This window comes from Varanus komodoensis, unplaced genomic scaffold (assembly GCF_004798865.1).
Source record: "Varanus komodoensis strain SLA01 unplaced genomic scaffold, ASM479886v1 scaffold13_3, whole genome shotgun sequence".
NCBI lineage: Eukaryota > Metazoa > Chordata > Lepidosauria > Squamata > Varanidae > Varanus > Varanus komodoensis.
This window is the reverse complement of record NW_025335409.1, coordinates 7009720-7035888: the sequence shown is the minus strand read 5'-3', so window position 1 is coordinate 7035888 and position 26169 is coordinate 7009720. Positions and strand designations below refer to the sequence as shown.

Sequence of the window (26169 nt, the reverse complement as noted above, 5' to 3'; positions counted from 1 at the left end):
TTTGAGCTTCATTATTTCTGTTCGACTATTTCAACCATCCATTGATCCCAAAGTGGTTTACACACAAAATGATGATGATGATGATGATGCAAAAAATTTAGAGCACAATTCTTTACTGGCTAAAAAGAAATAAGATTAGGTGGAGACCATGCCATGCAAGTGGAATTACCACTATGAAAAACACAATGACAGAACATCCCAGATATGTTGATAAGACACTCCAACAGCAGAGCTGGTCAGTTAGTGAAGATAAGCCAGCAGAGTAGCTGAAATGGAGTTGTGATAGATGTGAGTGGCACTGGGAGAAAAACATTTACACCATATCCTGTACTCATCCTTAGCTGTGTCACAGTTGACGTGATGCAAAGAATTTTCCTTCCATTGATTTCAACAGGAGGAAACTCATTTTAAAAGAGCAGTTCCTTCACTGCATACTGTCCTGATGGTATTGCCATGACTGAGCATGGATGCTCAGCTCCTAACTGCTGCACTTCACTACCAGTACATATGAGAGACTATAGCTTAGATGACTGAATAGCTTGCGATTACCACACAAATTACAGTTATGTGCCCAACAGTATATTCTTTAATTGATTTAATTCTGGAATAGATACAAACATACTATACCATGGAATTTATTTTCCAATGCCTTTTCTTGTACTGCAGCAGCTTAAAGTCCTACTACTTTATAAACCTGTTTAAGTTTAATACTGTTTTATCAATAATGGCATCTCACAAATAATTTCTGGAGATGTAATTTGATGTGGAGCTGAGAATTTTCTGTTGGAGATCCCTAGCCTGCCCTTTTCAACAAACCCAGCATTCTTTTAGTCTCCACCCACTTCCTTCTCCAATGTGGGAATAATCATAGTTCTTCTATAGGACAATTGTGACCATTGTATATGGAAGGTCTCTGAACCCTGGAAAGTGTTGCATGAATTATATTGGTAGTAGTAACATTATTAATTGCCCTTCATTTGCAATGCTAGTCATTACAAGGATCCTACATAGATAGAAAGCACTGATATATAAGATTATCTTTGGTGAAAAAATTACTGACAAAATTTAACCACTCTCTTGGAACAACTTCTTTTCTTTTTAAATCAAGAATAAAATTGACCTAGCAATTTTTTTTTCTAACCACTTCCATTCCCTTAATTGAATTTTCCTCACTCTTTTATTGCCATGTCAACACACTTCGAAAGGTGCTATATTAATAAAACATTGCATACATTTCTTGTGGAAGAAACACAAAAGAATCGGGGGCAGGGGAGCCCAACACAGGTACCACCAGATCATATGCTTTTTATCATTCACTGAGAGAATTCTGCAATAAGGCAGATGATTAAAGGACACACAACTCAATGTGTCAAAAGAATTGCTGTTCTCAATGGAATTAAAATATAGATGGATTTAATCTAGACTACTTTCAGTCTTGTACAGTATTGGTTTAAGTAGGGCTCTGGCAGACAATAATACCAATACGTAATTGCAGCAGTACCCATTATGTGTGGTATTAAAGCCCAGAATAAATGGAACCAATGAATACCAGAAAGATAACCCTACGCAATACATGAACATTATCTCAACCCTTTAATTTGCTTCTGGCAGTTGGCAAGGGTCAGTCATTTTAAGTTATCCAGCTTCCTTGTCCTAAGTTATGCCACGATCCTTAGTTCATAGAAAACAAACTATTTACCTGATGCCTTCCAGGAGGGTTTGACTACAGCTCCTATCAACCCCACCTTACACAATGGGAGCTGTAGTCCAATCCATATAAAAGGCATCAGGTTATGGGAGACTGCACTAGAGTACTACAACTACTGGGGGTGAGGAAAGACAATGGATGCCAAGGGAAAGGCAAGGCAACATGTGGTGGTTAAGAGTGTTGGACTGGGGATGTGGGAGACCTGGGTTCTAGTCCTCCTCTTGGCCATGAAGCTCACTGGGTGAGCCAGTCACTCTCAGCCCAACCTACCTCACAGGGTTGTTATTGTTAGGGCAATATGGTACAATGAAAGCCCCCTTGGGTTCCTCCCAAGAGGAAAAAAAAGGTGGGACAGAAATGCAGTGATATAAACATTATAATCTGGAAGTGCATAGCTGGACTGGGAAGGAGGTCCTAGGCGGCAGCTCTTTTAGTGGGCTCCCTTAACATACCACAGGCGGGACATGCAAAGTGAGATGAGATCATTGAGTCAGAACTGACTGAGAATGCTGGGATTATTGGGATGCAGAGACCTACCTGACTTGCCTTCATGAGCCCACCCTGCTCTTGTACTTTAATCTCAACACTAAGGGCAGAACTCTGGGGCAGGGCTTGATGTGGCAGAATGAGCAGGGTGGTCCCCAAGTGCAGCGGGAATTTGCACATCCCAAAATAAGTGAATTGTAATAGCATCATCCCCTCCAGAGGCCACCTGGAAGGCCATCTTATGTAAGTGAAATAATACACAATGTTATCTAAAAGGAGGGGGCTAAGTCCAGACTAACTGAACCCCGACCTCAACAGCTCATGAAATGCACAAAACAGTTTCCACTGTCCTTAAAACTGAGTTGAGATCCTAGTTCCTTGCCATGTAATGATTTGCTGAATACCTGGGGGTCTCCAGTGGGATGCCCAGCTTCCTCTCCCTTCCCCACTTGGTTTTCATTTTATTTAAGTTCATTTTAATTATTTTCCCTGGGTGCACTACAAAGTGAAGGACTTTCCTCCAGCGCTATATTCATTTGAGTTGAGGACAGTGGCTTTGCATTTTATTTCTCAGACCCACCTCAGCCTTGTCCTTACCTCCTTGGAAAGTTACTTTTCTTTTAGTTTGTTTCTGGGAAATGAGTGTACTGTGATTCCCCTGTGGTAGCCTTTTTATGACAGTGTTCATGACACGCAAAATTCTAATTGTTCCCCCAATCCAAAAAGAGTTGCCAAGCCGTATTCGAAAATTATTACACAGATGTACAGTAGGAAACTTAAAAGTGCCGAATACAAGAACAGATGTTGCTAAATGCCAGCTATAATGGAAGAAAAACCCAGTAGTATAATATGGGGAGGGGGAATTCTTCCATAAATAGTATTATTATTCTATTTGCAATTCCATCTTTCTTTTCAGTAAGCAACAGTGTCATTCTGTTTAAGAGTGCAAAGACTGAGTCATGAAAGTTGACTTTTTCTTGAAATGTTATAATTAATGACCTATCAGGAAGAAAGGAAAGGAGGAGGGGGCAGGGGAGCGATCGATATTTGCATCCTGTAGCAGTCAACTTCAATTATACCCTGAAATTTGGAAGGAGCAATGTTAGAAAGTAATTTATTCAGTGCTATACCTTTCATTTATTCTAGATTGGATAGAGTGCTTGTAAGTCATATTTCCCTTTCCACCAACAGCTGGTTGCTTTTCTTAAAGTGAGCAATACAAGCACTAGATAATTAGTAATAACAGTTAAAAACATTTCCCTGCATGACAGCAAAGGTTTGCCTGTGTTTTCTGTCACCTGGCCAGAGCCTCTTTCACGTGCTATGTTCAGAGCTGTGAACGGTGGCAGAGAGTCTCCTTCCAGAGCTGCCAGGACTACCTGCAAAGTCCAGGATGCAGTGGGAGGAACCCATGCACACTTTGCCCACATACTCAGGGTTAGGGTTAGGATAGGGTTTGTACATTGCTCCAGCAGAATGGGGAAAAGCCACTTTTCAGGAGCTCCCACACCAACAGTGTAACAACAGAAGAGTGTATCATCTTGCACATGTTCAGAACAGTAGTAGAGGCTGGACCAGTGGCAGAGCACCTGCTTGGCATGTTTAAGGTCCAAGTTCCATCTCAAGCTTCTCCAGGTAGGGCTAGGAAAGAGTTCTGTCTGAAAACCTGGAGGGCTGCTGCCACCAGTTGGTATTCACAGTGCAGGGTTCAATATAAAGAAAAAAATTCTGCCATGGCATATGGAGGAGTACATTCCATGAGTGCAATTTTTCTGCAAGTGATGATGATGATTACATTACATTTATACCTCACCCTTTTCTCTTGCAAGGAATGCAAGGAGGCTTACAAGGTTCTTCTCTTCTTCATTTTATTCTCACAAGAACCCTGTGAGACAGGTTAGGCTGAGAGTCTGTGACTGGCTGAGTGGGGACTACAACTTGGCTCTCTGAAGACCCAGTCCAGTACTCGAACCACCACACCAGACTGGCTCTGGTGGAGCTATAAGGTGGGAGGCAGAAAAGGTAAGATGGATATATAAAAGGACTATTGTCAAAAAATAGAGAAGGTTATTAGAAAAACTAGTGGTGGCACAAGTATGACCTTCTGGTTACATTCAGTGGGTACAATCTAAGCCAATTTACCATTTTTAAAGTAAGTAAATCTAAAATGCTTTTGGATTTTTCACCTAAGGAAGCAGGACAAGTTGCCTTACATTCAGATGCATATGCCCAGAGACACTAAATGAATGAGCTGTTTTCAGCCTTGGAGTAAATGTACGGACTTTAGTTTATATGAGCCTTTATCTATTGGTTTAATTTAAATTTCAAATATATCTGTCTCACAGATTGGATAATTTTTTTTTATGCCTTGAATCATGCAGTTTTATGGACAAAGCATAATTGAAGATACTAACAGACTCTTAAGTACTATGCCAAATGAGATGTGGCTTGGAAGCTTTTCTTTCTGTTGTTTTGCTTTATGCATATGTTCGTGAAAGTATTTTGACCAGCTTGGTTTTTTCTACTATGCTTAAAGAAACATCATTAAATAGATGCCATGTATTAACAAATGTTCAATAGCCAGAACAAAGTACCTAATGAACCAAACCCATTGCTTTCGATTTCTCTTTGGATAATTTATCAGAAGACAGGCAAATCCGAACTGATAAAAATTTCTTGTTTTTCTTATTCATTTCTGAATATTTTTTCATATCTGCAACATGGGTTGATGAAAAACATATCTCAGGGCAACAGCAGTTTGGAATCTTTGGATACAGTACAGCTGGAGCTAAAGAGGCTTTTGATTTCGGCATCTGTTATTAACAAAACAGTTGGTGTCACACAGTACATCTTATTCCTGATTTCAGCATTTTTAAAACTAGTCTTTTGCAGGCAAATGCCCATCATTAATAATCGTGGAGGACTACTTTCTCTGGAGCACTACTTTGCAAGCTGAAACTCATCAATTCACAGGAGCAATTTTAAACCTGCTTTGGCTTGCCAAGTAAATAGGAATAAACAAACTCATTGTTTGCGACTTATAGGTGAAAGCTTTGGGGCAGGAATAGGGAAATGTGTGGCCACACCAAGTATTGTTGACTGTAACTCTCATCAGCTCCAGCTGGTATAGCAAATGCTGAAAGATGATAGAAGCTGCAATCCAAAATACTCTGGAGGGCCACATGTTTGCCATCTTGGTTGAGGGAAAAACTTGTAGTTTTGAAAAGACTCTTGGGCAGCAACGTCTTGCTTAGTGGCATTATGATGGGGGCTGCAGGGGCAGGCTTTAGATGCCCATGTTGTGAAGCACACAACTTAATATCTCTTCACCCAAATTATTATTCTGTGCTTTACTACTGCTTCTACATTCCTGCCACAGTAAACCTGTGCAGTTTTCCATTTCATACTCACTGAAATCATAGCATCATTGTGCTTTCAGAGATAAAATGGAGCTTTTGTTTTTGCTGCCTTCAGGACCTGTCATTCTGGGTGGTCATGGTGGTAGGCTGAACCTTGGGGCCTTCTACTTCGGCTGTACCATTGCACATGTAGGATATGAATTGTTGTCTGCACAGGGCCATTTAGGGCACAGTCCCATGCCTTGTGCCCTTGGTGCATGTAGGAGGCTTGTATGCATCCAATACTTGGAATATTGTGCAGTAGCAACAATCCCTGCCATGCCTTGTGCCTGTTTTCAGCCCTCTAGATAAAGCCTCAGGGAGGGGGAGAGAAAGAGTCTGGGATGCCAATAGCAATCAGTGTAAGTCCATGGCTCCAGTCTCGCCACTCCTGTTCCCTGACATGCCCATTTCCCTCCTCCAAAAACAGTTATGGCATTAAGAAGGCAGCTAGCACCGTTCTTTTCATGCCAGCTGTGTGTGTAGGGGCGTGGGTGACCTTCAGAATCTTGGAACTGGGACTCCAAATAATCCAATGGTTTCCCAGACAAGGTCAGGAGGCCGCAAGATTGCACCCTCAGTTGTTTATTCTAGAGCTGATCATACATCTGTCTGAAAACAATGAATAGGCACTGAAGGGAGAAAGAGTAAGACAATGTCTGGAAGAGCATGCTGTTACTGAGCCTGCATTCTGCCTGTTGTTCTGTCAGCAGTCACAGCTCCTAATGAGGGTTTCAGATGAGTCAAGGCCCCTCAGTTTAGCACCACAGAGTTCAACTGAGGTCATTACAGTGCCAAGCATGCCACTGTTTGTTTATTCCAGGGTGCTGACCAAGGAGGGGTCTCAACTCCTCTTGTAAACTGTTCTACATCCTAGGAGGTCCAGCTGTCAAACAATGACATTGTCAGAAAAAATTACTGTGCTTAAAAGCTTCAGAAGAGAATTACGTTTAGTCTGGAATGCAAAACTGACGAACATTTAAAGCAGCTTCGAAAACAGAAAGGAACCATTAATATCGCATGGTGCTCCTGGCAATGATTGGATAAGCAGGCATGGTAGTTTCTGAGTGCTCAGCTGCTAAAAGAACTAAGCTGTCTGTAGTGTGCTTTTATGAGGGAAGGAAAGGCAGTCAGTTTGGTTGGGCTTGAAGTCTCATCTGAGAAGGTTGAACACTGACAGTCCCAGCACTTAGGACAAGGATGGAAAACATGTAGATCTCCAACTGTTGTTAAATAGCAGATCTCATCACCCCTCATTACTGGCTGTGGTGCCTGGGTTGTCCACTCCTGACTTAGAAAAACTAAGCAATAAGAAAGTTGAAGCTAAGTAGGCAGTAAATATAGGAATTCTAGACTCTAGAGGAAAGGTAGGTGAAAATAAGGTTTGTAGGAAAGGCAGAGGAGCCTAAATTGGTTGATGCAGTGTGGGGAGAAGAATGCTATGAAAACTAATCAAGTAACATGGCCGTTAGAAGTGGTACCAACTGGGTAGTGATCTGACTAAATTGGAACTTAAAGATAATGATGGTTGAGGAAGGAAAATGAAGAAAGGTGGGTAACTGGAAAGCAGGACTGGGGCTATGTACTATGGGAAGGAAATACATGAATGGATGAGAGATCTGAGGTTTAATATTGCTAGATATAGAGCAGGGGTAAGTGCCCTTATCCCATTATCACCAGCACCACCACCACAGGCTGACTAGGGCTAGTGGAAATTGCGATCCAAAACTTCTGGAGGATTGCCCATCCCTAGCCTATACTGATGCTGGAATTCTGTCAGTTGAGGCTTCTCCTTTGGCAAACCTCAGGGGGAAATCATAATCCTGAATCCATGTGTGGTGGTACAGAAACTGTATTTCATATATTGATTTGAACAGAAAAACCAAAAACTTGATTACAGATTTTGAGTATCAAATCTAATATATCTGTAAGTATATAGTATTGTATCTTCATATGTGAAAACAAGGAAGGGCAGTTATGGTCTCTATGGGGTGGAATATAAAGGGTTCTTCTTTCTAGATGTTATCACCTAGTCACCAAGATAAAGGAAACTGTGCTACGAGACCTCCTTTTTGCTGACAACTGTGCTCTGAATGCTGGATCAGAGCAGGAAATACAAGCCAGCATAGACAAATTCGCAGCAGCATGCGACAACTTCCGCCTCCTCATCAACACAAAGAAAACGAAAGTGATGCATCAGCCAGCTCCGAAAGCCCAACACCAAGAGCCCACCATCACAGTGAAGGGACAAAAGCTGCAAGCAGTGGACCAATACCTTGGCAGCACCCTTTCCTGTGCAGTGTCAATTGACTTCGAGGTCAACTGAAGAATTGCCAAGGCAAGCTCTGCATTTGGCAGACTGCTGACCAAAGTGCGGGACTGCCATGGAATAAGCCTTGCTACAAAGCTTAAAGTCTACCGAGCAGTAGTGCTAACTACCCTTATGTATGCCAGTGAGATTTGGATTGTATACAGGAGGCACACTAGGCAACTGAACCACTTCCACATGACTTGCCTCCGTACTTTTGAGGATCTGGTGGCAGGACAAGGTGCCAGACACAGAAGTCCTCGCCAGAGCAGGCCTGCCGACAGTTCACACCCTGCTGATGAAAGCTCAGACATGCTGGGCAGGCCATGTTGCAAGGATGCCAGACCACCACATCCCCAAACAGCTCTTCTATGGTGAGCTGTCTCAAGGAAAGCAATCGCACGGGGGACAAAAGAAGTGATACAAAGACATGCTGAAAGCCTCTCTCAAGTCCCTGGTTATTGATACCACCTCCTGGGAGACCCTGGCACAAGACTCATCGCCATGGCACACGCTGATCCACCAAGGCTACCAAACATCTGAAGCCAGGACAACCATAGCACAAGAGAAGTGAGCACTCCGTAAAGCCAGAGTTGCAAATGTTGCAACAGTGGTGCCCACATGTCTGCCCGACATGTGGCAGAACACTCCGTGCCCGTATTGGCCTCATCAGCCACCTGCAGACACACTGTGGACAGCTCACAACCCATTAGATGTCAAGGTCCTCATCGAAAACGATGGACAAACATCATCTGAAGGTACACTGGTGCATGAATTCCTGAGAAGTACTGAAAGCAACCGGATCATGGGACTTTTGAAAGCTATTGTGACCAACAAAAAACGTTGTAGCATGGAGTGTTCCTATTAATTGTTTAGCTAACTTATGACTTCATCATATTTCATTCTGTTCCACTGGAAGAGAGCTAGCATTGTTCCTTTGAGCACATTTACCAGTTAGTGTGGGTTTGTTAGAGGGAGGGAATTCACCCCAAAGCATTTCTCCTTTAGGGATTGAACTTTCACAAACACTGGAATTCCTCAAGCCTGCTGATACCTCCTTCTTGTAGATGGTGCTGTTTTAATGAAACAGAAAGATGATGTACATCCAACTGCTGAGGCAGCAATGCTATGCACATCTGCTGTCAAGTAAACTGCACTGAACTCATGGGGAATCAATGCCTATGTACAGAATTGATTTCTTAAGTGAGATTCATGCTGTACAGTTACTGCTTCCCAAACCTTTCCGATTAAAGCAAGCTGTAACTTCAATGTCAGATCAACGATCACCATGATTTAAGTGATTTGCAGCTGATTTGCTTGACAAAATAAATCAAGTTCAGTAGGCTTTGAGCTTGGCTGCTATTGCATTTGAGAAAGGGAGTGCATTTTTGGTGGGGGATGAAGAAACCCCACCATTGACACTGAAAGAACCTGAGCAATTGCATGGAGCTTCTTGTTTTCTAAGCACTGTAGGCCTATCTCCAGAATGAGCCCTACATGTGGGGGCCTTATCTAATGCTTCCAGGAAATTACACTGCACTTTCTGTCTTAGGCAAGAAATTGAGGGATTCCAGCTGCTTCCACCCTCTTTGCCTCCATTTCCACGTTGGCCTCGGTGCTCTGAAGTTCCTGCAGTGGCCTGCTTCAGATGTGCATGACTTCCCACTCTTTCCTTGTCTCTCTGGTAAGGGTGCTGCTCCCTTAAATCCTGGGTTGAAAACCAGTCTTTCTGAACTTCTTGCATGCACGCAATGGCAGTGCTGAACCAAATCACGCCTGTTCGATTAAAAAGAATAGCCCTGAACCCCCTGGAAATAGCGGATATATGTTTATTCGTAACAACATGCAATGTGCTATTTATAGACTTTAGATTCGTATATGAGATGACTCATACACTTGCCCAGGGGGCGAGGATCTTTTTTTTTTTCAGACTCGTCCGTGTGTGGAGGTTTCGAATACCCATTTCCCCTTCCGTGAAGAGGGAGGAGGACCCATGCGGAGCTTTCCCTGTAATCCACTTGACACGTTCCCAGAACTCTTTTCACATCGCGTTCTCTTTTGTGGGGGGCGATATGCGTCTTCAGAGGGGGGCATTCCCCATTTGACACCAATCCAGAAATAGCAGCTTCTAGCGCGCTCCTACTCAGAAACTAGCTTCAGTGGGGCTTAGTCCCTGGTAAGCCAGCACAGGATGGCGCACAGCCTGACTTCTATGGGCAGCGCTGCCCTGCAAGTGATAACTACTCCGGGGAGCTGTAACGTAGCTGGGCGCCGTCTTCCCGCAGCTAAATGCAGTCAGCGTGTGGGTTCACCCGCCCCTCCCCCGTCGCGTGGACCTGGAGGGCGACCTGAGCTGCCGGGGCGGGCGCGCTGAAATTTCCCCCTCATGCACGTTCGCAGAGGGAAACACGGGAGTTACCCGCGAAGAGGGCGGCGTCGCCGTGGCGCTGGTGAGGAACGGCCGCATCCAGCGCGACACGCCCTCCGTGGAAGGCGCGCGCGCCCCTCGCCCGCTCAGCCCGAGGCGCGGCAAGCCGCCGTCCTCGCCGCGAGCCCCCACCCCAACTCACGCTCCCTTCAGCTCCGAGTCCTCCTCCTCCTCCTCCTCCTCCCGCTTCTTTCCCGACATTCCCAAGGCAGCACTTCCCCTCACCCGCCAATGGCAGGCCACGCCGTTCGTTCCCGACTTGCTAACCCGAGATAAAAGAGCTCCTTGCTCCGCTTCCCGCCTCGGAGTGGAATGTTCGCTCCGCCCTCAAAGCATTCCTCCTAAAACCGAAGCGGGAAGAGGAGTGTGTGGCGAAGCTAAGGGACGAGACTCCCCCCGCCCCCCCACACGTTCCGAATAACGGGAGCTTAAAGTGTTTCCACAGTCCCATTCCTATGCGGGTCTACCCGGGAATAAGCCCCATTCAGTTCGATAGGGACTACTCCAGAGTAAATGGGTGTCCTACGACTACAAACAGCCTTCAAAGACTACGGAGCAGCCAGGCCGTCTGAAAGACTTTCTTGCGTAACCTGACGAAATAGTTAACTCGCCGCTTTGTTTTTCTTTTTTTAAATCTTCCCGTAAATGCGACGTCCACGCCGGCTCGCCCGTGCCAAGCGCTGGGAACACAATGAGAACTTTTCTCCCCTCGAACGTACACCTTCCCCCTCCCCGCGGCGGGAAGGAGCGCAAACAAGCCTCGTTGCACGCCGCAGAACCGTTACAAAGAAGCCTCTCCCCAACCGCGCGCCAGGCCAGTTCTACTGGTCACCCGAGAAAAGGGGGGGCACACGCGACTCCCGATGCCGGTGACGTCACGCACACATATACACAGACAAACTCCTCTCGTGGCCCCCTCCCCCTGCGGTCCCTTTCCGGCAGTCCGCTGCTGGCATTTCTCGCCCGCGAGCTTCCTCAGCACGGCGCTGTCATTTCGCTCGTGCTCGCCCTCCTCTCGCGCCGCCCGCCCCGCGCGCTGTCGGTGCCTGCCCGGGAAATTCCGTTAGCGCCTCCTCTCCCTCCCTCGCTGCCCCGCCTCTTGCCCCATGTTCGGTCCGGACAAACTGCTGGGGCAGCTGTCCAAGCTGGACAGATACGGGAACATGGCGTCCGTGGGGGATCTGAGCCCGGTCAGCTCCAACATCCCGGCTACTAGAGTGGAAATATCTGTGTCCTGCAGGTGAGGAAAGGGAGCAGGGCAGACGCGGGGCGGCGGCGGCGGCGGCGGCGGCTTTGGTTTGCCCCGCGCCTGATACGTGTCTTAGTGGACGGGAAAGTCGAAGCTGTGGGAGCGGGGCTGGTGTGTTGCGTGCCAGAGGAATGCCTGCATTTCCAGGTGTGGGCGAACGTGTGAACGGGAAAGTCTCGTGTCGTTGCGCCTTCGGGAGTGAGTGGGCTGCGGTGGGAGGCGAGGTCACTTCCCGCTGTGGTGCCCCCTGGATGTGGAGTTCCGCGACCGCGGAAGGTGCGGCGGGGAGGGGAGAGCCGTCCGTAGCGTGCGACTCGCCGAGGTTCCTGCTGCGGGCGGGTTTCGCTCCCTCAGGAAGTTCGTGCACTGTGAAATCCCTCCTTTGTGCAACATGGGGAAAGAGGGTGACTGCGTGTGACGCACGCACTCGGGGCGGCTGGCAGCGATAACTCGCGTCTTGCCTTGCACGGGTCGCCTCTCCGCGCCGTCAGGGACTGCGGTGAAGAGGGTGATAGACCGCCTCAGAGGAACCTTGGGAGAGAGACGGGCGCGGAAGACGCGAGTCCGCTGTGGAAATGAGAAAGCAACGCCTCATAGCAAGAGAAATTAAAAGCCACACGAAATAGCCCTCTTACTCCCCCTCCTTCCGTTTTCGGGGTGGAACACACCCTGACATCTGGTTTTACTTTTGCTAGATGGTTTTCTCTCAGCCATGCTGAAAAGTTATGAAATGCTTTTCTTCTGTTATGTTCTGAGATTGAATAGGATCATTCCTCCTCCTAGCCTGTTCCCTTTTGCTGGGTGTAGTAAGTTGTAACTTCTTGTTGTGCATGTGGTGGCACTTGCATCGTGTAATATATGCCCTTTCATGCTTCTGTCAGTATTAGACTTGTCCCGAGTATAAAAGTCCTCTTGTCTCAAATATGCTGTGTATACATTAGACAGTTTTTTCTCCTGCTCTTGCTTTCTGTGTGAAATCTGGTCTGAAAACTATTCTGCTTTATACCCTGTGATTTCTTTTGCCAGTATTGCTTCTTGTGAATAAAAGAAGAGCAGAGGCCATGCCTCTACACACCAGTTTTCCCTTGAATGAAAAATAGAATGTAGCCTTCTGGGTTTGGATGGGATGGAGTGAGGTGAATAGGATTAGTAAGGTCTGAAATATATCTCCTGAATCTGGTGTCCTATCCCCTTCAAAATGTGTAACGCACCCAAGGATAGGGTCAAAATAATAATCTCTTTGCTGCCAGGTTCTGAATGAAATGACAAGAGTGGGTACTGTTTCCTTGTGTTGAAGTAAAGTATGGAAGGTTATAGGATTCCAGAAACTGGGTGTTGCTTCCCCCCCCCCAATACATTGGGTACAAGGAAGTACCAATTTATTTGTAGTTGCTTTCCTTGATTTCTGAGCTTGCTAAAGATATCTCTTTTTTTTAAATAATGAGTCAGCCAAGAATTTGTAAATTTGGATAAAAAGGGCTGAACATTCCCATTTCCTTGTTCCTTGTTACAGGGAGAAGGAAATGGCAGGGAAATGGTGACTGCCTGACCTCAGTGTAAACATAGGAAGAATAGTGTGTGTTCCTGTAGCTTTCCTATGGAGACAAAGATTTCTTATATCAGATTTATCTTGAATAAATTGTATCAACATTTCTTTGTTAGGGAACAGGTCATTCAGTCAGATTTCTCCATTTCTACCCATACCCTTTCTCTTAAACTCTAAAATTGGCCCCTTCAAGGAGACATTCTTTTGTAGTAGTGGCATAAGGTAGGGGGGAAATTGAAATTAAAATTAGTAATGCCTGTTGTGACATAGTCAGCATCCATTTCCTGGTCCCTGCTTATTTTAATAAGAGGTTTTATAGAATCTCAGATCTTGGAGCCCAAGCAAAGAATTGTGGCTTATTACTAATATAACTCTTGCAGTTAGTGATTTAAAAAAATGAATATGCATAGTCATGTTCAGAAACTTGCAGAAGGGGGAAAGATGCTTCCAAATTATTATTGTTTCTAGACTTTGAGTATAGCTGTTTTCTTGAATGGTTGTGGCTGGAGAACAATTAATTTACATCTGTACATATTCCGATACCTTTGATCAGCAAGACAAGCAGAAGAAAATAGAATATATCTCTATTATTCCAAAGTGTTTTCTAAACTTCAGAGTTTTTTTCCTTGATCTATTTAAAATAGACATTTAAAATAGCAAATCTGTACTTGTTTGCAGCATCACTGGTTACATATCTGGTTACAGTGTAGGTCTGATGCTTGGAAATGTAGGACCAGTGTCATATGTTGACAAAATATGGTATAATCCAGTTTTGCTACATCCATGTAGGCAGACTTTGCTTGTCATGGGAGGAAAACTCCTTGGTGACACCATATTTCTTGTATTATGGTAGTACCTTTTAAAGCTGTTTACTCAACACCAGATGTATATTTTCTTTCTAATGGAAATATCCCCCCCCCCCCTTTTTAAAGATTACTACAAGGGGTGAGGGAAATATTCGACAGAGCACACTGATGCTAAAACAGGGCTGGGAGTATTTAACCCTAACCCTAGTGCCTGGTTTTACAGGCACTTAGAAATTGGACGTGGTGTTCTGGAAAGTTGCAGCATTTATTATACACATTTGATGCAATTTTCTAACAAACAACTGAACAAAAACTGGTGCAGAAAAGAAATTAATATTCTAGCCCTACTGACTTTACTGTAAGAAATGCTGTTCTTGTTATTAAAAATTATGACTGGACATACCAGTGATTAAGGCATCGACATAGTTTGCACATGGTGGTGGCAAACTGTGAGTTAATCAGCCCAATTGGAAAATGTTTCCTAGCATGCAAACCATAACATTATGACCCTGTTTTTGATATAATGGCCATGCCTAATGCATATTGTGTAACTTAACCTACAAATTGTAGAAATGCGTGCTGCTTCCTGTTTCTATTAATAACCCTTGAATGACACAATAGAGGGTTGTTCCTCTTATGTTTGAACAGGGACACTAAAGGTTGCTTGTAGGTTAAACAACCTAAGAACAAGCCACTGGTTGAAGTGGGGTTATTTAATGCATGCCCGTGGCTCAGGTTATTTAACACACATGCATACATTAAGTAACCCCACTGAACCACATGCATACTTCTTCCTATTTCCATTAACAACCTTTTCTTACCGCATGTCTCCACAATTTGTGAATTAATTAGCTCACATTTTGCTGCTGGAGGCCGCTGCTATCTCCAAGCAGGGCCTATAGGTTACTTGTCTGGTAAGCAGACCACAGTTAACCTGCAGTTTGTTTTAGCTTATTAACCCGTAAATAACTGATAGAGTCCAGTTTTACACATCATTAAACAACCTCTGATTGGGTAGAGTGGAAGCTGATTTTGTCCAATGGCAGTGACATACACCAAGCATGTGACCCAACAAAACATGGGTTAATTAACTATTTGCTGCTGTTATGTGTGAACTGCCGTGGTAGAGAATGTTGCAAACAGAAATGTTGATGTAACAAACCAGCATAGATCTGATGGTACCAGAACATGTCTTGGATGGATCCAACTTGTTTTCACTAATTGTTTCTCTGATTATTTTCATGGTGGAGTTTTCTGCTGTTTTTAAAACAATAATATTTTAATTATTAGTATAAATATGTATAAAATATAAATATATTGATGATGATGATGATGATGATTTTGAATGTACTGTTTGCATGTTTAATCTGGGTTAAATGTACCACACTTAATCTTTCTCCAAGAAGCATCTGTGTTATATGTCATAGTGTAGTTTCTCTTATTTTCTGCTTGTTGTGCATTGACTCCTTTGCAGACATACTGAGGATGCCTGATGCTGTCTGTGAACAGGAGATGATATCATGGAGATACATTTCTTAATATTGATTAGTTACATATTAACGCTAAAATAACTTGTATCCTATGAAATCTCTCTACCAGTGCAAGAGCATCCCTCAGCAGAATAGATTCCTCCTTCCTCCGCTGCACCCCCATCTAATCTGGATGTTGAGAGATCCACTGGAGTAGACTTTGAGGAAACTGCAGATGGGAGCCAGGGAAGGACAGTGTTGGTTGTAACCCCTGTTAGGTGTAAGCAGAGTGGATAGAAGCAAAAATATTCTGTTTTGAACTGTAAAATTCATGGTGATAGCTGAAAACAGACACTAATGTGAATTAGTGATTGCTAGTGTGATACAGGAGGAGGTAGTTAATTGTGTGTACGGTACAGAAATATTTTAATTCTCTTAAAAGAGTCTAAAAATGAATGAATTGTATCTGTATAAACAGGATTTCTTTTCCTAAGTAGCTAGATCATTATGGGTATGAAGATTAAGCATTATTTGAAAGTATGTTGCCATTTGTAAGCCTTTGGTTCTGCATTTGGTTAAGCTTTTGAGGGGGTGACCAAACCAAGGCTTGGGAGCCACATGGGGCTCTTTGAATTTATGTTATGGCTCTCAAACATCTGACATTTACCATATGTAGCTCTTCTATTGAGCAAGTCTGGCCACCCCTGAACTATTATTTCATTAGTAACTAACTCAGTTTCTCAGAGATAGCAGCTCTTGTTAGAGTATCCAACAAGCACAGCAGTCATGAGATGAGCTTATTTATCATCATATTAAAATGGTATTCATACATCATGCTTATACCATGGTTTGAACTAATATGGCTTCAGTTTGCAAACATATAGGCCTACTTTGCTTGTACTTACTATGTGTTAAAGGAACCCATAGTTAGCTGGAGCTTAAGGATGCTTATTTTATTTCCTTTTTTATTTGCTTTGTACTCCAGTCCCTTTATGCAGTAATCTCTGAAGACAAAATAGTGGCCCTGCAGTATACTAATTAATGCATCATGCCAAATCATAGTTAATGCAGACCTACTTCAAACTATGGTTTTGATTTGTGACCATTTGCAAACATTGGTTTGCAGTTCAGATATTGAACAAAACCCAAATTGGTCTTCCTACACTAAGATTTGAGAGAATATTTGATTCCAGACAGCTATAGAAAGGTTGCTGTCATGTGTTTGAAATTATTGTTGCAAGTATGAACACTAGAAATGTATATATTATTGCAAATTATATGGAGATCCATGTTTTGAACCTTTGCATCTGGAAGCTTAAATAAATGCAGTTATGTCACATTGTGAAATGTATTTTTTAGGTTTAGGTCAAAAGTAATATAATTGTATGATAGTTGAGGTTTTTAGAAACATACGTTGAGATCTATAATTGCATCAGGCTGACTGATATGATAAAAGTAGGTTCACAGACCATTTTCATATTATATCTGTGTAAGGTGATTTTTATTAGGTGTTAGGTGATCAAAGCAAACAATGTTAGTTTATGCAAAAGAATAACTTTTTCGGTGGATTGTTTTTGTATTTGTTAAAAATACAAAATAAGTGTGACACCTTAAATACTAGCCATGCTGGGGCCAATGTAAGGAAAGGGAAGATATAAATACATAAAATGCATAGTTTTTTGTATGCCTGGTGCATGACAATTGTGCCATCATAAGTATATAACACATATAGTTGATATTTTATTTGATTATATTTGATTTTGATTCTATGTTTAAATTCCATCTTTCCATCTAGTAACTCAAGATAACATTCACAGGATTCTTTATTTGCCCATTTTTATCATAGCAGTTCTATCAGGTGGGTTGAACAAAGTGACTGGCCAGGGCCATTCCATGACATTAATGGCTGACTTTGAAGTCAACTCAAATATAATACACATTTCATCTCAGAGCAAAAAGTACATTGGAATCTATTGGTAAAACTCCAGGTGATTTGCAGTATATCAACAAGGGTTTATTGACTCATAGGGTGCAATAGGCAATAGACTGTGAGCCACAGGTTTGTTTCTTGGTCGGCACTTGGCTCTGGCTGGTAGAATTCAGTGTCCAAATAAAACAGGAATTTGATACTATAAGCATGATGTCTGCCCACTCTGTTATAGACAGTTTTAGAACATTTGTAATCACTCTAAGGCAGGGGTATGCAGACTTCAGGCTTAAGTGTTTTTTCTAGAATTCTGAAATCCATCAGTTGGAACCAGCTGTCTGCATAGTGTCTCAGTAGGACAAAATTAAAGAAGGCTAAAGGTAACTCTGAGCACATACTCATTCCAGGATTTATTTTTTTCCATTACCAGAAGCCCTTAACCTTTTCATATAAACAACTGCTCCTGGTTTCCTCTCAACCTTTATTTGTTTCAGGATAATGAGAGTCTTTTCACTGATGATATCATGAAACAGTTGGAACACAGAACTACTTTCTGATGTACCTCTTATCCTTCTTTCCTTTAGAGGTGTATTCTGAGTCTGACTTGATCTTGTCTTGTGATGGTAAAGCTTCAAAACAAATGACAACCCCTGTTAGATGCCACTGAAAGTCCATAAATCATATGAATCTTATTTTGTACTATCGTATTATTGATTCAAATAATATGATGTTGTCATCTTTGTGGTTTCTGTGCATCACACATACGGACTCTGTGATTGTGTGTAACCTCTTGTTGAGAGGTTATACAGCTGAAAGAGTTTAGGTGGGAACCCCTCCCCCATGCTGATATTGGTATTAGGAAAGGTTTCTGCCCATTCCCTCAGTTCTTTGACTACCATTGTGGTGCTTCCAGAAGTTCTTTCCTTTGCCTCTGGTTATACCTAGCATTTTCTCAATTTCTCCTCATACCTGCTATGGATCCTACAGCTCAATTCCTCTTGTTGCTTCTTCAAATTCCCTTTTATTTCTATATTGCTGAACTGTTTATACTTTCTCTCATTAAAAAACTCCTTCCTCTTCCCTTGGACTGTCTCTGTCCTTGTTATTTCCTTTCTTACTTATTTAACCAAACTTTCTGATGGCACTCCAGGTGCCTTTTCTATGAGTACAGGTGATGTGGGAGCAAACTGTCTCTGACTGATGGATAGTCCCTCTTCTGCCTAGGTGAGGGACTCATTGTCAGCTCCTGCCTTCATTTCCAGGCTTTCATGAAGTAGGCCCAAAGGAACAGGGCATAGTGCCTAAGGGTGGAGGTGTGGAGCAGGTGGTGGACTTCTTCAGACAGGGAGCACCCATCCACCTCTGAGGCTCCTACCTCACCTCAGTCTATGCTTGCTACATAAGCAACCTGCCTATCTGACTAGCAGTATATTTCTAGGAATTCAGACAGGGATGTTTTCTGACCTACCCATGATCCTCTTTAGGTGCAGTTCAGGGAACTGCACATGACATGTCCTTTATGACTAAATTATGGATCAGCTCTGTAGTTCAGCATTGTGTGTCCAACAGTGACTAGCCAGAAGTTAATTGGAAGCCCTCAAGCAGAAGATGAAGGCAGCAAACTGCTGTCATTCATTGTTGCCCACCAACTGTTAATCAGAAACACTTTGCTCTTCAATCTAGTTCCTTTTAGCCGTTATGGCTTAAAAGCTGTTGCCATGCAATTGCATACTGGATAGACCTCTCCCCCTCTGAAAACCATCTAAAGGAGTGGCTGTCCGAGGACACATCTTAACAGCAAATTTTGTACTTTAATTATATGTGTTACTATTTTGTACTACTAATTCTAGGCATGTGTACAAACTTGTGTGTATTCTGTCAAATAACTTTTCTACATTGGTCATAGAGCACCTTTGGTTAAGAGGACAATCCCACCCAACCGCCATGAGAGTTCAGGAAAAAGCCATGTGGCATATTTACAGATTACAAGCTTATAATTAAAATGTGAAATTTAATTTTGGAAGGATTAACTTGGTAAAACAGATGTAATATGAATACATTCATAAGTATAATAATAGCAATGAACTTTCTAACCCTTAAAGAGAACAGTACTGCAGTTTAGAAATTAGCTTTGTTTTTTGGGGGATGCTGGTTTGACTGCCCACAGTGAGACTGTGGACATGTGTGAATTATCTTTTTGTAAGGAAAGATTATGTTGGTATAAGAGAACAAGCAAAGGATCAAGTAACAAGGGATCCCTAATGCTCATGAGGGCAGGGAAACAAAGCAATAGAGGGTGGAGTCAAACGCAAGTTAAATGCCTTGTATGCTTGTCACTTGGGCATTGTTAGGAAGGTACAATAAGGCACACCTGAATATTTTGAGTTGACCTGATACCTTCATCTACCTAAATAAAAGCTCCCCTCTTCCCTCAGAGTGCAGTATCCTTTCAGTTTCTGGGGAAACACAACACTCACTGGTGGGTTTGCACAACACACCAGGCGGTGGCAGCTTTTTACCATTGTCCATCTTTCAGGTGCTCCAAGACCTGTTGTGGTATTTCAGTGTGGTACTTTTGTCTTTAGGAATCATGAAACCACAATGAGCTGTTCTATGGATTCTCTGTACCAGGATGGCATGTTGTGTTGTCCATATCTGGAAAACATACCTTATTGTGATATCAAGGCCAGAACCAGAGAGCTGCTTGGCAAGAATGGTCTATTGCCAATTTTTCCAAGCAGCTAGATAGCAATAGTGACAGCTGCTGTTTTGTGCAGCTGTAAAAGGCATTGCTGTTCTGCCCAGATCCTGCTGTAACAATCCTCTTTCTTGCAGGAATATGCTATCACTCAGTTGATTCCCCCACCACCTCCCCACACACAGTTGAGGGAGATCTCATGCACAAGGAGAAGGAGTGACAATCAGTTGGGTGGCAGTATACAGTTAGGAGTTGCTCTGCTCTGCTGATTTCCCTACTACCCCCATAATCTCAGTTCCACTGACCAGCGAAGCATACCCAATCTGGTGCTGCCTTCCCCTCAGCAGTGTCCCTTGCAAGCAAAAGTGCTTGGGTGCAGGCAGGGTTGAGGATGCCTCTCTCACAAGAAAGGGGAATGAGTGAGGGAATCAGCTGAGCAGTACTACCTGCAACTGGACACTGCCACCCAACTGATTCTCCCTCCTCCTGTGGAAGGGGAAGCAGGGGAATCAGCTGGGTGGTGTTGCCTTTTTCCACAGTGCTGCCCAGCTGATTTTTCTCTTTTTTGCCTGAGAGTGGATCTGGCACCTTCCTGCTCCAGCAGTCGCCTCTGGATCAGAAGACAAAGGTACCTGATCATCTCCCTCATCCTCTCTGCTGTGCTTCAAGGCAAGCCCTGTTTGCCCAATAGAGATTGCTTGATAGCCGCAGCGAGTTCTACTCAGCTCATACTTGTGGCTGTCAAAGAGAGGAGCCTCATTCCTCCCATGGTGTGTCCTGGGATATCATCTGGAAGAGGGAGAGGGAAGATGGTTGGAGGGAGGCTAATTGTCTGTGGTAACCATGCATAGTTACTTCTCATGATGTGTGAACCCAGCCACTCCCTTGCCCAACCAACACAGAGTGTAGCATTTCACCTTTCTGTCCTTACCTGCCCACTGCTGAAAGCCCATTTGTAATGGAAATCTTACGAGTTAGGGGAAGAGCTCACTTTTGAAATAGTGGCATTTCATACGGCATGTGAATTTACTGCTGCAAACTGGAGTCTTTGGCTTTTGCAGAAGCTCACTAACTTCACAGCAAAAGATCTAATTAGCCTCCTCAGACTTGTTCTATATAGTTGCAGGTACCAGATTATACTAAAAAGAAGGTTAGGTCTGTGTATGTTTTGTTGCTGGAAGCGTGAAGGATGCTGTATGCTGTATTCGGTGTGGCTTGCAACACAGGGCTTTTAAATAAGTTTTATTGTTGTAATAAAGCAAGAATAAGCCCGTGCATCTCACACCTCATAAAGTTAACGCGTACAACTTTTCCACATCCTGCAACTCCCCCCCCCCATTCCTCTGAAATTAGTAACCCCTCTCGAAGAAGCCACTGGGCTTAAGGGTATTCCTTCTCTTTTTCCTCCATTTCCAATCACCATTCTTTTTTACTGTTTTTCCCTCTCCTATCCTGGTCTTTCTTTGTCTTCTTTGTTTTATCTATATCAAGTCTTGGGGAATTCTAAAAAGGGGATGCTAGTGGATAAAAGAAGTTCTGGACTATATTTGTCTTTGTACAACCAGACAAGAAAAAAATGTTTCTAGCCTCTATCCAAGTCATGCATATCAGTTGCAAGTTTCTTTCGCTGTTATCTCCTTTCACTGATCTTGCTGATATCTTTAAACTCCACAGATCTGTGATAAGGGGATATTTAAGGGCAATGGACCTTGAATTGTGCAAAGAATTGAGTTGTTGCAATGGTCTTGAGTTGTGCAATTTGCAGGCAAAAGAACTGATTACTTGTGAGTAGACATGCAGAGACTTGCAATTTGGGATGAAGTTTGAAAATGCTGTTAATGCAAACCTGTTTAATGAGTAGGCGTGAAGAGGCATTGTCATGTTTGCTTCTGACTAGGTTTTAATAATCATCATACTGGTCCCTCCTCCAGATCTTTTCCATTTGCAACCAAACCCTTGGATTTCCCACATCTGCTTTGAGAAAAGTTGGTTCATATGGTTGCAGAGGTCTTAAGAAATCTGGGACTATTTTGTTCGTCAGTTACCATTATCTAGCAATGGAATAACAAGATTTAATAAAAACAGTTGGATAGTGGGGTGGGAGGGAGGAGGTTTTAAATACTGTTCCCTTATAAAATCCTATGTATGTCTACTCAGAATTAAGCCTTATTGTGTACAATATGACTTATTCCAAGAAACACGCAGATGTGATTTGCAGCCTAATTTCCGGCTTGTTTACTCATAAATAAGTCCTAAGGTGTGAGAAGGGTACTGTAGGTTTGACAAACACCTCATCTCACCGCATTCCATTCCACTCCACTGATTTGGCTTCTCTCTCTCTCTCTCTCTCTCTCTCTCTCTCTCTCTCTCTCTCTCTGTGTGTGTGTGTGTGTGTGTGTGTGTGTGTGTGTGTGTTTTCTATTTATGATTTTCATTTTAAGTAGATTCTAGTTTCAGTGCTGAGGGAAAGGCACTTGATTAATTTTTAGAGCTACTTTCTCCATATTTCAACCCTAGTATTGAAAACAGACTACATCATTGTATCTTGGTGAAGTCTTGGAGCAAATTAAATTATGGGGAGGTGACAAGAAAAGCTTACACATAACAAGAGGGGAGGAGCAAAAAACAAAAAGCAGAAAAAGGAGGGAGTGTTATATGGAGGGGAACAATAAATGTGATCTGATTGTAGTAAAAATATAATTGCTAAGACTTTAATTTATGAGTGATATATTCACTCAGAGTTAAGTGTGTTTGGTGGAGGTGGTTGTAACTGCTTAGTGGTGAGATAAATGGTTACTTTTGCAGATACTCTAACAATCCCTGCTAAAAGCATTTATTCAGTCAGTTTTTGAGTCATCTTAATAACTGAAGCTCTCAGGATAACATTCATAAAAAAGCAAAAACAATAATAAATTACATTAAAAAGTATTCTTTCAAGAGGATTTTGGCATTCGAAAGAGATAAATAACAAAAACATACACTAAAAATAAAGTAAGTTAAAAATACTTTTTAAAGGCTTGGGTGAATAAAATATATTTGCCTGACTCAGCAAGTAGAACTTTCTAGGATAGGTATTCCACAGTTTGTGGGTCACCACAGAAAATGCCCACTTATGAATAGTCAGCTAGTGAATCTCAGCATGTGGAGCTATTCAGAACAGGGCCTTTAGTTGCTGTGGCCTTAAGCAATTGGACTGTGAAATGAACTAGGATTCTGTGGAGATCATACAAAACTGGTATAACATGGTCATAACACCCAGTTCCTGTCAGTACCATAGGTTGTATATTTTATATGAGCAGAATTTTCTGGACAATCCTCAAGGGAAATCTAACATACTGCACATTGTAATAATTCTACTATCTAATCATAGATGGTGTACCAATCAAAATTGGTCAAAGATGTTCTGGGACTCTCTAGTGACAGAATTGGCTTTTCAGTCTTCACAAGCTATGGAATTTTTCCAGGTTTTATTTTTAACAAAACAAAACGAAATGCAACAGCAACAAAACATAGCCACACAGTAATGATGAGTTATGCACTGAACTGGTCTTGAAAGTCTTACTAATAATAGTTATGTTTATATGTTCACACACACACAGACACACACAAATATTCAAGCTATGAATTTCTTGCTTACCATACAAGTTGAACATCACTCAACTGAACAATGCAACCTCCTATCAGTACTTCAACTTGATTTAACATAAGTGTAAAACTATACTTTTTATACCATTTAAATTAAAGCTTGACATCACAATATGACTCAATATATTAAAACATTTGCAGAACTGGTATTTGGAAGTGGTGTTGGAAGTGGTGGTATCCTAAAACAAAAAAAACTACATAGGCTTTCCTACCAATGCACTTATATAACAAAAGGGAGTACTTTGTGAAAATGGCTTATTCAGAGATGTATGTTGATGAAGCCTTATCATGACTTTCATAGTATATTGCTTATCATAAACCATATTCTGGAGAGAAATCACTCAGCATGAATACCTTGTTCAATTTTACCTTCTCACCTGCCTTTGAGATGTATGCATATTTACAGTTTTAAATAGAATCTGATTCTGTTCATCTAACCTTGCACATGTGACAAATCTCTTTTGCCATAATATAATTTGACATAGTTTCAGCTGTTTCACTGAAGTCCAGTCCAAAACCCCTATCACATAAAAAACTTAATACTGAACATGCAATTTCTGATCATGTCTTTCACAACCATTCAAACTTGGCCTTTATGGACATAACACTATCAAATTGTACCACTGCACCTGGGGTCTTCAGCAAAGTTCCTGTAGGTATCATTTGTGTCCAAGGGCACTTTTCTTGGCAACTGCCTAGTTTCCTTCCAATCTTGTTTATTTTTTCATAAGTTTTTAAAAATAAAATTATCTTTAAACGAGAAGGCAGTGCTGCCCTCCAGTGCCACTTTAATTTGGGTTTAGAATAGCAGTTCTTCATGGTCTCTATGATTCACATATATGGTTTATGCATCTCTTCAGAACAATCAATCAGAACATTCTAAAGCTAAATAGAGCTTTAGGCAGGGCCTATCAACCTTGCCTTTGCACACTCGAGGTATGGTTCCTGCTGGCCTCTCAGGTCATAGAATCATAGAAGAGTTGGAAGGGGCCATGAAGGCCATCAGGTTCAACCCCTGCTGTTGCAGGACACTAATTTACACCATCCCATTCAGATGGCTGTCCGGTTACGTTTTGTGTGCTGCAGTAATTTGCAGCATTTAGAATGTTCTCCACATAATGGGAAAAAAAGAGAAAAAGAAAGATTGGTATAAAAATCTTTGCATTCCCTGCAGGGATGCTGATATGACCTTCCTTCCTTTATTATTTTCTCTGTCTTTTCTTTAACCATTCTTTTGTCCCTCGGGGGTCACTACCCCCACAACGTCTTCTTCAACAAGGGTAACAATTGTGGTAGGAAAATGCCATTGACCAATGACAACTCCAACTGTGTTCAATTGTACTGAAGAATTACACAGAGTTATACCTGTACCCACTGTCAGGCTTTCATAATTCAGGTTAGGAGAAACATAAAGGTATGCCTCTTTACTGCAAGAGCAAACCTTTAAGGCAGCAGACACAGCTGCACTGAAATAACATCCACACATCGCTTCAGCTGCTACTTGTAAGAAAACTCTTCTGGCTTTTTGAAGCTCCTTCCATCTTGCAGTGTTATGAAGAGCACTCTAGGACAGCAGTTACAGATACTGAGAACACCAGCCCTTATAATGCTGATTTCCTCTTGCACAAACAGTTCAAGGCCTGCCCTTCCTTGCTGACAGTTGATGCCAAACAAATCAAACAAACCAAGTGCCTGAACAAACATTTGACAAACTCCCAAGCTCTGGGACTGAAAAAAAGATTGTAGAATGGAGTCCAATAGTAAACCTGAAGCTACTTTGACCCCAGTCCAGCCACCTGTGCTGCAGATTCTTCTTCAAACTCTAATGCATTTGCTGACACTGAGCTTGGAGATGCTGCAGTGCCCCTCAGGACCATAACTGCCTAGATGATATCTGGAACATGGTTTCATTATAAATGAGCTCAGTTTTGTCACCATTCACCAAAATGCTGCTATCACTTCCTAAGAAACTGTAGATCTTCTCAGTAGTAACAGACATCTCTGGCTTCCTCTGCTTCAGGAGGCTTTCTTAGCCATCAGCACAAGGTTCTCCGGGGCAGACATAGACACCCTCACTACAGTAAGTCTCTTCCTTTTATGAGGATCATTCCCAGTGCCAATATTTTTGTTCTCATGATCTGGAATAGCGTAAAGTGACTTCTAACCACATAACATCCTCCCACACAGCATTGAAACCACATGAAGTTAAGTTACTAGAAGCTAGTATAGTACCTGACTTAACAAATTCACCACTTGCTCTTCACCTTCACATCATAATCCCAAAAAAAATTCTCAGAACCATCAGCTGTTTCCACCAATTATACAACTTACTCAGCCATCCTTGGCCCCTAATACAGAAACATGGACCGATAAATTATTTTCAGCACAGGAGTGTTGCCCAAACCTATCTAACACCCCTTCTTTCCAGGCTTCACTCTCTTCACTAGAGGCTGCTGAAGGCTACCAGATGTTGAATATGTCTTCGTATCAGATGTTGCTAC

The 26169-nt window shown here is 42.5% G+C and overlaps 1 protein-coding gene across 2 annotated transcripts in view; it reads left to right on the top strand.

The window, feature by feature from the left end:
• Window positions 1–11309: 11309 nt before the first annotated feature.
• CPNE8 (copine 8) overlaps window positions 11310–26169 on the top strand; it is a 75686-nt gene continuing 60826 nt past the window's right edge. Inside the window, exon 1 of one of the 2 annotated variants that reach the window (XM_044423521.1) lies at window positions 11310–11568. In XM_044423521.1, coding sequence (XP_044279456.1) covers window positions 11435–11568 — 134 coding nt within the window. In that variant the 5' untranslated portion in view covers window positions 11310–11434. The remainder of the gene's footprint in view (window positions 11569–26169) is intronic. The other variant, XM_044423522.1, reaches the window with a different exon arrangement.